General features: G+C 36.6%; 1 protein-coding gene across 10 annotated transcripts in view; it reads right to left on the bottom strand.

The window, feature by feature from the left end:
- Positions 1–18,906, bottom strand: part of LOC123925775 (WD repeat containing planar cell polarity effector) — a 473,517-nt gene that overhangs the window by 396,065 nt on the left and 58,546 nt on the right. For 5 of the 10 annotated variants that reach the window (XM_045979285.1, XM_045979289.1, XM_045979283.1 and 2 more), the window contains exon 2: positions 1,807–2,006. The exons of 2 other annotated variants lie outside the window; for them this stretch is intronic. Coding sequence is in view for 3 of the 8 variants with exons in the window: in XM_045979283.1 (XP_045835239.1) it covers positions 1,807–1,839 (33 nt within the window). In the remaining 5 variants the exon portion in view is untranslated. The remainder of the gene's footprint in view (positions 1–1,806; positions 2,007–18,906) is intronic. 3 more of the 10 variants (XM_045979287.1, XM_045979286.1, XM_045979290.1) reach the window with 1 other exon arrangement.

The raw sequence follows: 18,906 nt of genomic DNA, 5'->3' as shown, positions 1-18,906 counted from the left end.
CTATGTTTAAATGAAGAGGAGAAATAACCTAACATCCCAGATATACAAAGGACTAGAAGAGAATATTATGAAAAATTATTTGCCAACAAACTGGACAACCTAGAATTGGATAAATTCCTAAAAACACATAACCTCCCAAAACTGCATCAATGGAGAAGAAAATGTGAACAGACCAATTAGTAACAATGAAACTGAATCAGTGACCAAAAAACTCCCAACAAACGAAAGTCCAGGACCAAATGGATTCACAGGTGAATTTAACCAAACATTGCCGGAAGAGTTAATACCTATTCTTCTCAAACTATTCCAAAAAACAGAAGAAGAAGGAAAGCTTCCAAATTCCAAAGTAATCAGAGCATTACTCTGATACCAAAACCACATAAAAATACTACAAAGAAAGAAAGCTACAGGCCAGTATCTCTGAAGAACATAGATGTAAAAATCCTTAAAAAACTATTAGCAAACCAAATCCAATGACACATTAAAAAAACCATTCATCACGATCAGATGGGGTTTATTCCAGAGATGCAAAGGTGGTTCAATATTCACAAGACAATCAATGTGATACATCATATTAATAAGAGAAAGGATAAAAACCGTATGATCATTTTAACTATGTTTAGTGTCTCCCATATTTAAAAAAGGAGAACAAAACAAAAACCCTTCTACTCCTATTTCCTTATACTCCCAACTGAATTATTTCAATTAATTCATCCACCCAAAATTTCTTGAACACTTGATATATTCCAGCCACTGTGCTAAGAAATGAAAAACAGACGCTCTGTGCTAAACAATTATCCAGACTTCTATATAAGCCCCTTACTTTAAAATATTGTATATTTTTATATAAATAAAATAAAATAATAAATAAATAAAAATAAATAAATAAATAAAATAAAAATACTGTATATAGGGAAAACAAATCCAATAGATCTTATTCTTCTAAAGAGAGGGCTCTGGGATATCAGACCAAGGGTGTCCTTAATATACTGCAGGTGAAAGTGCAACATGTGATCATACAATAAAATTATTCATAGGTAAGAAAGAAGATAGCTAAGTAGAATTCACACGCCCCATGACTTGAACCCTAGTCCTGTGGAAATGCGAAGGATTAAACCATAGAACCAAACTTTTCAGGATAACACATGAAATCAGATTCCTTGGAGTATCCTCACTGCCAGCCTTATCAGGATTGCCACCCCCTCAAATCCTGGTCTGCCAGACATTTCATATTTTCCACTGAGAGGTGCTTAGACTTCAGAAATACCTGGTTCTGGGGTGCCCAGGTGACTTAGTCAGTTAAATGTCTGCCTTTGGCTCAGATCCAGATCCCAGGGTCCTGGAATCAAGCCACACATCCAGCTCCCTGCTCATCAGGGAGTCTGCTTCTCTCTCTCTCTGCCCCTCCCCCTACTCAGGCTCATCCTCTCTCTTTCTCAAAAATAAATGAGTAAACTCTTAAAAAAAAAAAAAAAAGAAAGAAAGAAAGAAAAGAAAAAGAAAAAGAAAAAGAAAGAAAAGAAATACCTGGCTCTAAATGTTATGAGTTCATGTGCCAATCGTCTTCCATTTCAGAAGGGCCCTGTTCAAATTAAAACCCAACTACACCTCAGCCAAACAATGAAGTGAGGTAGATATAGGAATAGCAGCTGGATGCCATGCCTAGGGTAATTGGGCCACCATCCCTTCCTCAAATAGTTCTCATCATTAGGATGATTTTTCAAGTAAGGAGGGAGGCAGGGAATCAGATTTACCCAAGCAACTCTGTCAAACTATACCCTAAAGATTAAGATATGAAATACGTACTGGAGTACCTGTGTGACGCAGTTGGTTAACCATCAACTCTTGGTTTTGGTTCGGGTCGTGATCTCAGGGTAGTGAGATTGAGCCACATACCATGCTCCACACTCAGTATAGAGTCTTGTTGAGTTTCTCTCTTTTTCTCCCTCTGCTCCTGCCCTGTGTTCAGTCACTCTCTCATGCTCTCTCTCTCAAATACATAAAATCTTAAAAAGAAAAAAAAAAGAAAAAGAAATATGCATTTATTTTCAAACCCAACAATCCTTCTAAGACTGTCAAAAATACAAAATGTCATATGCAATTCACTGCAACATCAGTTATAATAGCAAAGTAACGGAAACAATTCAAATATCCATCAAAAGGGAAGTGGATGAATAAACCATGATACATCCACATAGTGGAGTTCTATATACCTTTAAAAAGGAATGTAAGGTATGTCTATATATTCGTAGAATTTAATATCCAGGATATACTGATTAGTGGGGAAAAAGGCAGAGAATGAATACTATCCTGCTTTTTACCTACTAAAGAGATACACAAATGCTTATTTTTTTAAATGGAAGGATAAACCAAAAAGTTAAAAAAAAAAAAAGTTACCTAGAGAATAAGAGAAAGGAAGAAAGATACCAAGCTGAAGTAGAAAAGAAGAAGTTAGATTTCTCTACATGTACCCTGTTTTAAACATCTGATTTGGGAACCATGTGATGGTTTACAAAACTATAAAATATAATTAAATAAAAATGAAGGGGTTGAAGCCATTCCTCAAAACCAAATACAAAATGAAGTTCAAACAAAAAGGAGGAGTCTGGGACGCTGGTGAAGTACGAGGTCCCTAAGCTCATCCCATCCCACATTTACAACTAGAGATCACTTACATCCATGTAAGTAAACCAGAGAGTGAACTGAAGGCTCACAAAACAAACTCCATAACTAAAGGTAGAGAAGAAGGTACAGCTGAGCAGTTAGGAAAAACTGAAATAGTGGTCAGGAGCTGCCTGCAGGAGGAGGGAGCTGTGGGAACAAAACAGAAACTAAAAAAAAGCAATAGAACAGATCTGGAACCAGGATCTGGTTCTTTGAAAAGAGCAACAAAATCTATAAACCTTTAGCCATACTCACCAAACCCAAAAGAGAGAGAACTCAAATAAATAAAATCAGAAATATGAGGGCAGAAGTGACAACTGACACCAAAGAAATACAAAAGATCATAACAGAATATTATGAAAGTTTATAGGCCAACACATTGGACAATCTAGAAGAAAAGGATAAATTCCTAAAAACATAACTTCCCAAAACTGAGTAAGAAAGAAAGAAAATCTGGACTGATACGAGCAATGTAGTTGAATCGGTAATCAAAAAACTCCCAGTTGGGGCACCTGGGTGGCTCAGTGGGTTAAAGCCTCTGCCTTCGGCTCAGGTCATGATCCCAGGGTCCTGGGATCGAGCACGGCATCGGGCTCTCTGCTCAGCAAGGAGCCTGCTTCCTCCTCTCTCTCTCTGCCTGCCTCTCTGCCTACTTGTGATCTCTCTCTCTGTCAAATAAATAAATAAAATCTTTAAAAAAAATTAAAAAAAAATAAATAAAAAATAAAAAAATTAAAAAAGGGGGGGGGTGCCTGGGTGGCTCAGCGGGTTAAAGCCTCTGTCTTCCACTCAGGTCATGGTCCCAGGGTCCTGGGATCAAGCCCCGCATCGGGCTCTCTGCTCAGCAGGGAACCTGTCTCCCCCTCTCTCTCTGCCTGCCTCTCTGCCTACTTGTGATCTCTGTCAAATAAATAAAATCTTTAAAAAAAAAAAAAAACTCCCAGTAAACAAAAAGTCTGTAGCCAGACAGCTTCACAGGTGTGTTCTACCAAACATTTAAAGAAGAGTTAACACCTATATTTTTCAAACTATCCCAAGAAACAGTAGAGAAAGGAAAACCTCCTATTTTATCCCAAAGCCAGTGTCACCTTGATATTAAAGCCAGATAAAGACACTACAAAAGAAGAAAATTAAAGACCAGTATCTCTGATGAACATAGATGCAAGAATTCTCAACAAAATATTAGTAAATCAAATCCAACAATACATTTAAAAAAAATCATTCAAGTGGGATATATCCCTGGGATCCAAGGGTGGTTCAATATTTGCCAGTCAATCAATATATCACATCAATAGAAAAAGAAATGAAAACCATATGATTATTTCATAGATACAGAAAAAGCATCTGACAAAGTAAAACATCCATTCATGATAAAAATCCTCAAAATTTGGATTAAAGGGAACATATATCAACGTAATAAAGCCCATACATGAAAAACCCATAGCAAACATCACACTCAATGGGGGAAAACAAAGCATTTCCCCTAAGGTCAACAGGACAGGGGTGTCCACCCTCACCACTATTATATAACATAGTACTAGAAATCCTAGCCACAGTACTTAGACAAGAGGAAGGAATAAAAGGCATCCAAATTGTTAAGGAAGAAGTAAAACTTTCACTATTTGCAAGTGATATAATACTATATATAGGAAACCCTAAATATGCCACCAAAAAACTACTACAACTGATAAATGAATTCAGAAAGGTTGCAGGATATAAAAATCAACATACAGAAACCTGTGGCATTTTTGTATACTAATAATGAAGCAAAAGAAAGAGAAATTAAGAAAGCAATTCCATTTATAATTATACCAAAGATAACAAAACATAGATGCAAAAATAACTTTATTCCTACATAGGAATAAAGTTAACCAAGAAGGTGAAAGACCTAAACTATGAAAACTATAAACACTGATAAAAGATACTGAAGATGACACAAGTAAATGGAAAGATATTCCATGCTCATGGATTGGAAGAACATGTTAAAATATCCATACTACACAAAGCAATCTACCAATTAAATGAAATCACTATTAAAATACCAACATTTTTCACAGATCTAGAATTTGTATGGAACCACAGAAGATCCCAAATAGCCAAAGCAACCCTGAAAAGGAAAAACAAAAGCTGGAGGTATCACAATCCCAGATTTCAAGTTATACTACAAAGTTGTAGTAATCAAACTAGTACGGTACTGACACATAAACAGGTACACAGATCAATAAAATCAAATAGAGAGCCCAGAAATAAACCCATGTTTATATGCTCAATTAATCTTTGACAAAGAAGGGAAGAATATACAATGGGAAAAAGTCTCTTCCACAAAGGGTATTGATAGAACTGAACAGCTACATGCAAAAGAATGAAACTGGATCACTTTCTTACACCATGCATGTACATAAACTCAAAATGGATTAAGGACCTAAATGTGAGACTTAAAACTATAAAAATGCTAAAAGAGAGGACAGGGGAGTAATTTCTCTGGCATCAGATATAGCAAATTTTTTCTAGCTATGTCTCCTAAAGTAAGGAAAACAAAAGTAAAAATAAACTACTAGGACTATATAAAAATAAAAAGCTTGGGCACAGCAAAGGAAACAATCAACAAAACTAAAAGACAACCTACTGAATGGGAGAAAACATATGCAAGTGACATTTCCAGTAAAAGGTTAGTATCCAAAATATATAAAGAACTAGTAAAACTCAATACCACAAATAATCCAATTTAAAAATGGGCAAGGGAGAGAGTGGTTGGGTTATGAACACTGGGGAGGGTATGTGCTATGGTCAGTGCTATGGTGAGTGCTATGAAGTATATAAACCCTACGATTCAAAGACCTGTACCCCTGGGGCAAATAATACATTATATGTTAACAAAAATAACTAATAAATAAAAAATAAAAATGGGCAGAAGACATGAACACATATTTCTCCAAAGATAAACAGATGGCCAACAAACACATGAAAAGATGCTCACATCACTCATCTTAAGGGAAATGCAAATCAAAACCACAATATCACCCCACAGCTGTCAGAATGGCTAAAATCAACAATACAAGAAACTTTCTTTAAAGCTTTCTTTAAAACAAAATTTTAGGGGTGCCCAGGTGGCTCAGTTGGTTAAGCATTTGCCTCAGTTGGTCATAATCTCAGGATCCTGGGATCGAGCCCCATATTGTGCTTCCTTCTCAGCAGCGAGTTTGCTTCTTTGTCTCTCTATGCTCCTCCTCACCATTTGTACTCTCTCCCTTTCTCACAAATAAAATCTTTTTTAAAAGTTTATGTCCTATATTCTACTAAAAAGGTAAGTGCTGTATTATATTCCCACAAAGAAAATTGTAAAAATTTCTTTCACTGGTGTCATATTTAATATGTGAGTGTTTGGGCATTTTTAAACTGAACAGAATGTTGAAAGATAACTTCCCTTTATAAAAGATAAATTTTCTCTATCCATTCTCTTTTATGTTGTTTTTCCCAGTTATTCCAAGAGAAAAAAGTATACCTACTCCATTCATTTTGAAAAAAAAAAATTTTTTTAATTTTAAACAGATTTCAAAAAGTAATAATAATATGCTAATTTTAAAGAATTTATACCCATTGTAGGTAGTAAGTGCTTAAAAGATAACCGTGTACTTTAAAAAGTAATTCAACTAAAAAGACAGCTAGGCAAAATTAGCAAGACAGGAAACAATGTGTGTTGGAGAGGATGTGGAGAAAGGGGAACTGTTGGTGGGAATGCAAGTTGGTGCAGCCACTTTGGAGAACAGTGTGGACATGCCTTAAGAAATTAAAAACAGAGCTTCCTTCTGACCCTGCAATTGCACTACTGGGTATTTACTCCAAAGATACAAATGTAGTGAAAAAAAGGGCCATCTGTACCCCAATGTTTATAGCAGCAATGGCCACGGTTGCCAAACTGTGCAAAGAACCAAGATGCCCTTCAATGGACGAATGGATAAGGAAGATGACTATGGAGTATTATGCCTCCATCAGAAAGGATGAATACCCAACTTTTGTAGCAACATGGACGGGACTGGAAGAAATTATGCTGAGTGAAATAAGTCAAGCAGAGAGAGTCAAGTATCATATGGTTTCACTGGAGCATAACAAATAACATGGAGGACATGGGGAGATGGAGAGGAGAAGGGAGTTGAGGGAAACTGGAAGGGGAGATGAACCATGAGAGACTATGGACTCTGCAAAACAATCTGAGGGTTTTGAAGGGGCGCGGGGGTGGGAGATTGGGGGAGCCAGATGGTAGGTATTATGGAGGGCACGTATTGCATGGAGCACTGGGTGTGGTGCATAAACAATGAATTCTGTTACACTGAAAAGAAATAAATAAATTTTTTAAAAGTTCATAAAAAAATAAAATAAAAAAAAGACAGCTAGGCACTATCGGAAAGATTGGGCGGTATAAACAGAGTATCTCCTCTTTTTGAGTTTATAAATTAGTTGAGAAAACAAAATGCACAAGACTTAAAGATTAAATGCCAAAGAAAAGGCTTTAACAAACAAGCCGTAATAAGTCTTAATACAGAGAAATCACCATGGACCAAAAGGACGAGAAACAGCTTCCCAGAAAAACAGAAACCCACCATGTATTTTGACAGATGAGCAGCAAACATTCAGAGAACAAAGGTGAGAAAATTAGAATTAGAGAATAATTAGAAGCAAAAAATTTCTTACAGGATAAAATAAATACAAATGTTTCAACATGATTTCTACAGGGTAGTAAAGTTAAGTAAGAAACTAAGGTTACCACTAAACTACAGAAGAACATAAATGCTAACTAAGACATGTGAAATGAAATTTGACCTGTGTAGGCTTAATGGCAGTAAAAGGAAAGCATCCAACACACTTTCACTGACACGTGGGGTAAGCAATGAAATTTTTAAAGCTTCCAGTTTCACTGTACACTATCAGAAAGGGGGTGGGAAGTGGGGAAGGAAAGAATGAATTAAAAGATAAGCTTGACTCAACTTCATTAGCTTTTCCCAAGTAACAACAAAATCACAAATGAATAATGTGAACTATTCAACTGTTAAATTCTACTTATGAAATATGATACTTTTCCTTTTGTTCTTTTTAAAAGACTAAGCATTTATTTCAAAGTTGCAGAAAGTATTTCCCCCATCTTGGTACATGTCAGAGCCAGTTATTTTGTAACTTTGAAGTTCGTTCAAGGTCTGTCATCTGGTAAGGTCAAGAGATAAATGCCTGAGGTGTTTTTGTCCTCTAGGATGCTATTTTTCCTTAACGCATCTCTGTTTAGAAATGATTTATGTACTTTGGAGGACAGGGTATGTTTTTTAAGATTAAAAAAATCAAAAGTCCCATGTCAACTTTGTTATATTCAAGGCACAACCGTCCATTCATCTATTTTGTATAAATACTCAAACTCACCTTTGCATCAATCTCAACATTTTAAAATTAAACAAAAACAAAAACAAAAACTTGGGGCACCTGAGTGGCTCAGTTGCCTAAGCATCTGCCTTTGGCTCAGGTTATGATTCCAGGATCCTGGAATTAAGCCCCACGTTGGGCTTCCTGCTTAGCAGGGAGTCTGGTTCTCCCCCTCCCTCTGCTCCTTCCCCCACTCATGCATATATGGATATGTATGTGTGTGGGTGCACGCATGCACGTGCGCCCACGCACCCTCTCTCTCCATCTCAAATAAATTTTTTTTTACAAAATTAAATTTAAAAACTTTTTTTTGGTCAGAGCATTCAATGTAAATTCGGTCATAGAGATATTCAACTTTTGAAAATAGCACTCCTTTAAAAATGTATGTGAAATAACTCAGAAAAGTGGCAATATACTACAAAAAACTCGTATACACTCTTGACCTAGCTCCCTCAATTGTTAACATCTTACCTCTTTAAACTTACATTCACTTATATGTACACAAATATTTTTCTGATCCATTTGGAATTTAAGTTGCAACATGATGTCCATTACCCCTTAATACCACTTTGTATATTCCCTCCAATCAAGGACACTATCCTACATAACCATAACACAATCACTAAATGAGCAAATTAATTTTAACATGATTTTACCATTTAAACCAGAGACCCAATTCAAATTTCACCATTTGTTCCAATAATGTCCAAAATCTAATTCAGATCATGTTTTGCATTTCATTGCCATGTCTCTGTGGACAGCTTCAATTTGGAATGTTCCTTCAGTTTTTCCTTGTCTTTGATGACCTTGACATTTCTGAAACATAAATGCTGTTACTTCTGGAATTTTCTTCAATGGGGATTTTTCTAACATTTCCTTTATCATGAACAGATGCCACTTACATATTTTTGGCAAGAATATCAAAGAACTAAGGCTATACTCTTCAGGTTCATTATCAGGAGGCATACAATGTTGACTTGTCCCGTTACAGGGGTTGGTAAATTTTGTCACTTGTTAAGATGATACTTTGCCTCAGTAAAGTTAATAAGAATTCTGTTCTTATTTAAAAATAATTACTAAGCATTTTATGGGGAGATATTTTGACTATGCAAATATCCTACTTTTCATCAAACTTTCACTCACTATAGTATCCACTGATATTTTGCCTAAATAAATTATTGCTATGAGGACTGCCAAAGGTAATTTTTTTTCTTCCAATATTTTACTCAAATTCAATTTTGTTAACACATGGCATGGAATTGGTTTCAGGAATAGAATTTAGTGGTCACTTACATATAACAGCTAATGCTCATCACAACACGTACAATCCAAATGGGCTCCTCACTCAATTAGCCCATCCCCCCACCCACCTCCCCTCCAGCAGCCCTCAGTTTGTTCTCTATAGTTGAGTCTCTTATGGTTTGTCTACTTCTCTGTTTTTATCTTATTTTATTTTTCTTTCTCTTCCCCTATGCTCATCTGTTTATTTCTTAGATTCCACATATGAGTGAAATCATATGGTATTAATCTTTCTCTGACTTACTTCACTTACCATAATATATTCTAGTTCCATCACATCATACGTCATTTGAAAATACCTTCTCCCACTCTGAAGTTTCTCTTTTTGTTTTATTGATTGTTTCATTCACTGTGCAGAAGCTTCTTACCTTGATGAAGTCTCAAGGGTTCATTTTTGGTTTTGTTTCCCTTACCTCTGGAGACGTGTGCAGTAAAAACTTTCTATGGCCAAGGTCAAAGAAGCTGCTGTCTGTGTTCTCGTCAGGATTTTGATGGTTGTCTATCTAACATGTAGGTCTTTCACCCATTTTGAAATTATCTTTGTGTATGGTATAAAAAAAAAATGCTATGGTTTCATTCTTCTGCATGTCACTGTCTATTTTTCCCAACACCATTTGTTTCAGAGACTGTCTTTTTTTCCACTGGATAACCTTTCCTGCTTTGTCGAAGATTAGTTGACCATACAGTTGTGGATCCATTTTCAGATTCTCTATTCTGTTCCCCTGATCTGTTTTTGTGCCAGAACCATACTGCCTTGATGATTACAGCTTTATAATACAGTTTGAAATAAGGAATTGTGATCCCTCCAGCTTTGGTTTTCTTTTTTAACATTACATTGGCTATTTGGGATCTTTTCTGGTTTCATACAAATGTTAGAATTGTTTGTTGTAGTTCTGTGAAAAATGGTGGTATTATTTTGATAGGGATTACACTGAATGTTGACTGGTTTGGGTAGTACAGACATTTGAACAGTATTTGTTCTTCCAATCCAGGATCATGGATGTTTTTCTATTTTTTGGTGTCTTCTTCAATTTCTTTCATGTGTTTTACAATTTTCCGGGTACAGGTCTTTTACCACTTTGGTTAGGTCTATTCCTCAGTATCTTATCAGTTTTGATGCAAATATAAATGGGACTGATATCCTAACTTCTCTTTCTGCTGCTTCATCTTGGTGTACAGAAATGAAACAGATTACTGTACATTGATTTTATATTCTGTGCCTTTGCTGAATTCATGTATCAGTTCTAGCAATTTTTTGGTTGGAGTCTTTCATGTTTTCTACACAGAGTATCATGTTGTTCTGCAAAGAGTGAAAGTTTGACTTCTTCCTTGCCGATATGGATGTCTTTTATTTCTTTTTATCTGATTGCTGAGGCTAGGACCTCTAGGACTATGTTGAACAACAGTGGTGAGAGTGGATACCCTTGCTGTGTTCTTGACCTCAGGAGAAAAGTGGTCACTTTTTTGCCATTGAAGATGATATTAGCTGTGGATCTTTCATATGTGACCTTTATGATGTTGAGGTGTTCCTACTTTCTTGAGGGTTTTTATCAAGAAGGGATGCTGTATTTTGCTTTTTCAACATTTTTGAGAGGATCATATGGTTCTTATCCTTTCTTTTATTAATGTGGTATATCATGGTGATTGATTTGTGGATACTGAACTGCCCCGGCAGGCCAGGAATAAATCACACTTGATTGTGGTGAATAATCCTTTTAAATATACTGTTGAATTTGATTAGTCAATATCTTGCTGAGAATTTTTGCAATCATATTCATCAGGAGTATTGGTCTGTAATTCTCCTTTTCAATGGCTCTCTGCCTGGTTTTGGAATCAAGGTAATTCTGTCCTCATTGGATGAGTTTCAAAGTTTTCTATTTCTTTTTTTAGAATAGTTTCAGAAGAATACATATTAATTCTTTAAATGTTTGCTAGAATTCACCTGTAAGCCATCCAGCCTAGACTCTTGTTTGTTGGGGGAGATTCTTGATTACTGATTCAATTTCTTTGCTGATTATGGGTTTGTTCATATTTTCTACTTCTTCATGTTACAGTTTTTGGTAGTTTATGTTTCTAGGAATTTATCCATTTTTCCCAGATTGGCCAACTTATTGGCATATGATTGCTCATAATCTCCTATTATAATTGTATTTATGCAGTGTTGTTGTGATCACTCATCTTTCCTTTGTGATCTTGTTTATATTTTCTTTTTGGTAAGTCTGGCTTTTTTTTTTTTTTTACTATTTTACTATTTTCTTTTTGGTAGGTCTGGCTAGGGGGTTATCAATTTTGTTAATTCTTTCAAAAAATCAGCTCCTAGCTTTGTTGATCTGTTCTGGTTTTTTTATTATTATTTCTATTCATTGATTTCTGCTCTAATCTTAACAATTTCTCTTCTTCTGCAGGTTTTAGGCTTTATTTGCTGTTCTTTCTCCAGTTCCTTTATGCGTAAAATCAGGTTGTGTATTTGAGATTTTTCTTGCTTCATGAGGAGAGACTTGTATTGCTATATACTTCCCTCTTATGACCACCTTTCTGTATCCCAAAGGTTTTGGACTGCCATGTTTTCATTTTCATTTTCTTCCATATTTTTTTTAATTTCTTCTTTAATTTCCTAGTTAACCCATTCATTCTTTAGAAGGATGTCCTTTACCTTCCATGTATTTGTGGTCTTTCAAAAATTTTTTCTTGTGGTAGACCTCACGTTTCATAGCATTGTGGTTCTGAAAATACACTTGGTATGATCTCAATCTTTTTGTACCAATTGAGGCCTGATTTGTGACCCAGTATGTGATCTATTCTGGAGAATGTTCCATGTGCATTCAAAAACAATGTGTATTCTGCTACTTTAGGATGAAATGCTCTGAATACATTTGTTAAGCCCCTTTGGTCCAGTGTGTCATTCAAAGCCATTGTTTCCTTGTTAATCTGCTGCTTAGATGATCTGTCCATTGCTGATTGGGGTGTTAAAGTCCCCTACTATTATTGTACTATTATCAATTATTTTCCTTAAGCTTGTTACTGATATATATATTTAGGTGCTCTCACATTGGGGGCATAAGTATTTATAACTGTTAGGTCTTCTTGTTGGATAGACTCCTTTAATATGATATAGTGCCCTTCTTCATCTCTTGTTATAGTCTTTGGTTTAAAATCTACTTTGTCTGATATACATATGATGATTCCAGCTTTCTTTTGATATCCTTTGCTATTCTTTCTTTTGACATTCTTTTGATAAATGGTCCTCCATCCCCTTTCAATCTGGAGGTGTCTTAGGGTTTAAAATGACTTTCTTATAAGCACACCAATGGGTCTTGTTTTTGTTTTGTTTCAGTTTGGTTTTTGGTTTTTTGCCCATTCTGATACCCTAGGTCTTTTGATTGGAGCATTGAGTCCATTTACATTCAGAGTAATTACTGATAGATATGCATTCAGTGCCCTGTAAAGTCACTGTTCCTGTAGACTATTTCTGTTCCTTTCTAGTCTTCATTGCTTTTGGTCTCGCTTTCCCATTCAAAGGATCCCCTTTGATGTCTCTTGCAGAGCTGGTTTAGTGTTCATGGTCTCCCTTTAGTCTTTGTTTTGGAAACTCTTCATCTCCCCTTCTATTCTGAATGACAGCCTTGCTGGATATAGTATTCTTGGCTGCATATTTCTCCCATTTAGCACACTGAATATTTCATGTCACTCTCTTCTGACCTGCCAAGTTTCTGTGGGCAAGTATGCTGCTAACCTTAAGTGTCTACACTTATTCATTAAGGACATTTTGTCCCTAGCTGCTTTCCAAATTCTCTCTTTATCTTTGTATTTTACAAATTTCACTATGACGCGTCTTGGTGTTGACCTGTTTTTGTGGCTTTTGAGGGGAGTTCTCTGGGCCTCTTGGACTTGAATGCCTGTTTTCTTCCCCAGATTAGGGAAGATTTCAGCTATAATTTGTTCAAATAAACCTTCTGCCCCTTTTTTTTCCACTCTTCTTCTTCTGGGGCTCCTATGATATGGATCTCAGTGCTCTTTGTGGAATTGCTGAGTTCCCTTAGTCTATATTTGTAATCTAATAGTTTCTTTCCCTCTTCAACTTCATTATTTTCCATAATTTTATCTTCTATATCACCTATTCAATTCTCTGCTTCTTCTATCCTCATTGTGATTACATCCAATCAGTTTTGCATCTCAGAGCATTTTTTTTTTATTTCAGCCTGATTAGTTTTTAGGTCTTTTAATGCTACGTCAAGGGTTTCTCTGGTGTCTTCTATATTTTTAAGCACAGCTAGTATTCTTATGACTGTTGTTCTAAATTCTTGTTCAGAAATCCCTGACTGTAATTTCTTTTTGATCTTTCTTTTGGGGAGAATGCCTCTATCTTGTCACTATGTCTATAAAGCTTGTTATGCTTTGTGCTACTGAGACAAATGCCATACTAGGAAGGGGTCATACACTGTCCAGGACCTGGTGCCCCAGGAAGTGTTTGGAATGTATGCTGTGTGCACTCTGCAGTTGTGTTTTGGCTGCTCTTTCTCACAGGTCAGTCCCCTGCAGAGCTCCTCCTTGCTTCTACTGGAGAGTGTTTGGACTTTCAAAGAGATGTGCTTTGATTTAAGATAAACCTGATTTTGGAAATAAATAAATAAATAAAGCCTGATCCAAAAATAAAGAGAAAAGGAACAAAAAGGAAACAAAAAACTATACTCTTGAGTCAGAAAAAAAAGGAAAAAAGAAACCTGATCCCCACCCCCCAAAAAGAAAACAAACAAAAAACTATAAACTTGATTAAAAGTAAAAGTCAAAATAAAATTAGTAAAAAAGCCTGGTCCTATTTCCACCAGAACTGAAGCTGACACTTTGGGGCACTCTATGATCAGTAGACTCGGTACATACTGCATCCTGTGCTAGTCCTGATGTGCTGGCTCACAGTTATACCTGCCCTAGTAAATATGCCCCTGCTGGGTGCAGGGGGACAGAATTTGGTGTGACTCCATACTCCACTGGGAGTGCTATCTCTCTGAAGTCCCACTGTGTTGGTGGGCTGGAAGACAACATCATTCCACACTCTCCTCCCCCTGAGGGCCACTCCTGGCAACTACCACTGTTCAGGAGGTCCTCACAGAAAAGCCAACAAAGCAGCTGGGATTCAAACTGAATCTTAAAGGGCATGGCAAGGTTCAGACCTGCTCCCCTCTACTGGAGGAGACCCTCACAGCACTGTTCCCAGCACCATTCTTTCCCAGAAAGCAGTCAAACAGCTACTATGGTGAAGTACAGCAAAAAGCTGCAATTGGGTTATCTTTCCTCTGCATGCACCTCTGCCCTCTGCTGTTGAATGGCTTTTCAGCAACACCTGACACACCTTTTGTCCTTGGAGAGGCAATATATCTTCCAGAGGTACTCCAGAAAGGAAAATATTTTCTCTGACTGGAACCACACACCTCTCAGGGGATCCCCACACCACCACATCTCATTTGAACACTATGCATTGATCTCTTCACCCTTGCTCCCTCTCTCCCTACCTTTTCTCTTTGAAAAAGGCTGCCTTTTCTCTTTGAAAAAGGCTCCCTTCCCTCTGTAGCACCGCAGCTTTTCTCTCCCCTGATTCATGTCTCCAAACCTCCCATCCACCACATTCTCTCCCTCTAATTGTGCAGATCATTTTCTTAATCCTCAGATTTCTTAGTTGTTCAAAATGACTTGATGTTCATCTAGCTGTGTTTGAGGGATGAGGCAGCCCAGGGTTCCCCTACTACTCTTAATTTCCCAAACCAAAGGTCATTTTCTTTTTCTTTTTTTTTTTTTTTAATTTTTATTTCTTTGACAGAGAGAAATCACAACTAGGCAGAGAGGCAGGCAGAGAGAGAGGAGGAAGCAGGCTCCCTGCCAAGCAGAGAGCCCGATGCGGGGCTCGATCCCAGGACCCCGGGACCATGACCTGAGCTGAAGGCAGAGGCTTTAACCCACTGAGCCACCCAGGTGCCCCCCAAAGGTCATTTTCTAATTCCAACATTTCATCTAAATTAGTTGGTATTCTACTGTAAGGTAGTGTCTTCCATTCAACCCCATTTAGTTATTCATTCATTTACTTATATCAGTACATATTCATGGATTTCAATTTATTCAGTGAATTCAACCAATCATTACTTATTTTGATATTCAAAAAGTCACTGATTCAACCAGCACAACTACTTTGAGCTGATTCCTGTGTGCTTTTGACATGGTTTTATTGTTCATTCAACACTTCATTGCTTTCTAGCTCAATAAGCCACTTCCCTAAGAAGCCCAGATTCCTTTTAGTAGAGAATGACTTCTACAAACCAGGATCTGGGGGCGCCTGGGTGGCTCAGCAGGTTAAAGCCTCTGCCTTCAGCTCAGGTCATGATCCCGGGATCCTGGGATCGAGCCCCACATCGGGCTCTCTGCTTAGCTGGGAGCCTGCTTCCTCCTCTCTCTCTGCCTGTCTCTCTGCCTACTTGTAATCTCTATCTGTCAAATAAATAAATCTTTGAAAAAAAAAAAAGAAGAAGAAACCAGGATCTGGGCACAATTGTGCTCACTGCTACTAGACTGTTAGTGCTTCTAGATCCTCTCATTGGACAGAGCTAAGAAATATTGTAGGTACCATAGATAAATACACACACATATATACACACATATAGCCTACTGCTGGTTCTGTGACTAAAAAGAATTTTGTTTGTAATTCTAGTCTTACGATCATCCAAAGAATAAGGTTTTGATGATTAGGGGCACCTGGGTGGCTCAACTGGTTAAGCATCTGCCTTCAGCTCAGGTCATGATCCTTGGATCCTGGGATCAAACTCCACATCTGGCTCTCTGGTCAGTGGGGAGTCTGCTTTTCCTTCTCACTCTCCCGTTGTGCTGTCCCTCTCTCTCAAATAAATAAAATATTTAGAAAAAAAAGGTTTTGATATAATCATACAATAGTTTTGAAATGACCTCACAAAAGGGCTATTTCTAGAAGAGGTGATAGAAGAGAGCAAGGAAGAAGACATCCACTAGTTCAAGGAAGTGTCATGCAAAAACTGTCACATATGTTAAAAACATAGTAACAAGTATTTTGTCTTGTTGGAAAATGGTATTATTTAATAAAATAACCACCATCATGTGGAAACTTAAAAAATCTAACACACTGCAAGTCAGTTTCATCACTGATTACGGACTCTTCAAAAAGAAAGAGCCAAAAGACACAAAAGGTCACATATTATATAATTCCATTTCTATGTAACATACAGACTGGGCAAATCCATAGAGACAGAAAGAAGGTCAGTTGCCAGGGGCTGGACAGAGGGGAAGATGGGGGAGTGACAGCTAATGCATATGGATTTCTCTTAGGTCTGATGAAAATGATCTTAACTAGAGAGTGATGATGGCTACCAACTTTATGAGTACACTAAAAATCACTGAACTGTACATTTCAACAAGTGAATTGTATGGTCTATGAATTTTATCTTAATTAAAAAAGGGGGCCAATAATGCAAGACTTCTTAACAGCACACCAAATGTTAACTTCGAGGATTCTCAGGTCGCCAAATTTTCTGAGGCTTTTCTGTACACCAAACACCTTAATTAATGTGTGATAGACAATCTTGCCATTTAGATAGAAATGTGCTTCATCAGGAAAGGTCAACTTGTCAAAAATAAAATTAGAATTTCAATTTTTCACTTTATTAGTTAACAGTCTAACTTAGCATGGTTATCTTTTGCAGTATTTGAACAAGCAGGCACACTTTGGAATTTCACTGTTAAAGAGTTCTGTAACTTGAGGTTTTTAGAATATTTGGTTCAGCAGATGTACAATGCATGTTTTTGGGACTCTGTGCCAACACTGTCTCAATTTTAGCCATAGTCTCTGGCTTGCTGGCATCTCCCAGATCTAGGTTTAATATAAACTAAGTTCAGTGTCCTTGAGTTTTCCATCTAGTTGCTAATTATGTGTTTGTGGGGAGCCTCTTTCTTATAATAGGAAGTGAATTTTCTTCTTACTATTATTGTGAACTTGATTTCAGCTAATCAAGAGCACAGGTAACTTTTTCTTCAGTGTCTGCCATCATCAATCAAAAGGATTGAAACAAAAAATTAAAATTAAAATTTTGTTATTTGAGATTCATAAAAACATGAATAAGCGAAGTTTCAATAAACTTTCAAATGATTTCTTTTTAAGTCTGTAGCATTTATACTTCTGAAGTTATTAAAACTTAAAACTGTGCTAAGACTTCTGAGGCACTCTTTAGTTACATAAAATCATAAATTTAGCTGTAGTCATTTAAAAAGGAATAAAATTCAGAAGGCCATAGTCAACATAACATATACTCCCTAAAGATATGAGTGATTTTCTTTTCTAAAAAAAGAACTTGGAAAATATATAAAAAATATAGTAATGGTTTGGGTAGAAAACTGAGTTTCTAATTTCCAAGCAATAGCGTAATTAAAGAGGACTTAGCTGATCTTTTTTAAATCTAAAAGTTCAATGAAAGGCATCCTTCAAAGCTAAAAGAACTGAGTTAATACTTATCTTTGAGAAAAATCCATTAGAAAAAATAACTTGAAGAAAGTACCTAAAGATAGAAAAATTCCAATGGGACATAGAATTTGAAGGTAGCAGGACACTAGATTCACTGATGCTGAAAACTTTATGCCCATGAATCTTTTATCTCTACATAATAAAAGGGGAAAATTAAATTTTTATTTATTTTTTTAAAAGATTTATTTGACAGAGAGAGAGAGATCACAAAAAGGCAGAGAGGCAGGCAGAGAGAGAGGAAGGAAAACAGGCTCCCCACTGGGCAGAGAGCCTGATGTGGGGCTCAATCCCATGACCGTGAGATATGACCTGAGCTGAAGGCAGAGGCTTTAACCCACTGAGCCACCCAGGCGCCCCGAAAATTAAATTTTTAAAAATAGGATTACTAGGCAATGTATTTTTAAGTAATCTCTATGCCCAACATGGGGCTCAGAATCATGACCCCAAGATCAAGAGTCTCATGCTCTAGTCACTGAGCCAAGCCAGGTACCCTGTCAACATTTTTTTTTTTTAATACTCTGATCAAAGAACAAAAGAGAAAGTTTAGAAAGTCATTTAGATTTCATATAACACAGGCCTATTAGGTGGTTATGAACTGGTTATAATTTCATTTGTTTTTAGGGAAATTTGTCTTAGGGAAATGTTTTTTAAAACTGGTTATAGGCCCAGTATTAGCTAAATATTTTCAGTCATGACAGATGACTGGCTGGAGCAGCTATCAAATACCCAAAAAACCAAAAAGGAAATAATGGACCTGGTAGTGGTCCATTAAAGAACAGCTAAAACAACCAAGTATGTGTATTCATGTAAAAAAGACTAAGGATAAGACTACTTCTGTTTAGAATGACATAAGTAAAATGAAATAGGATTTACCCTAAGGCTTGAAGGCCATGAATACTCTGAGCATGGAATGTATCAAATTCTATAATATTAGAATTGACAACTATAACTCTCAGGATAAAAGGCAGAGAGCACAGGGACTATAGCCAATGGTACCATAATAGCCT

Source organism: Meles meles, chromosome 15 (genome assembly GCF_922984935.1).
Source record: "Meles meles chromosome 15, mMelMel3.1 paternal haplotype, whole genome shotgun sequence".
Lineage (NCBI taxonomy): Eukaryota > Metazoa > Chordata > Mammalia > Carnivora > Mustelidae > Meles > Meles meles.
The sequence above is the reverse complement of the archived record's forward strand: the minus strand, read 5'-3'. Positions and strand labels throughout refer to the sequence as shown.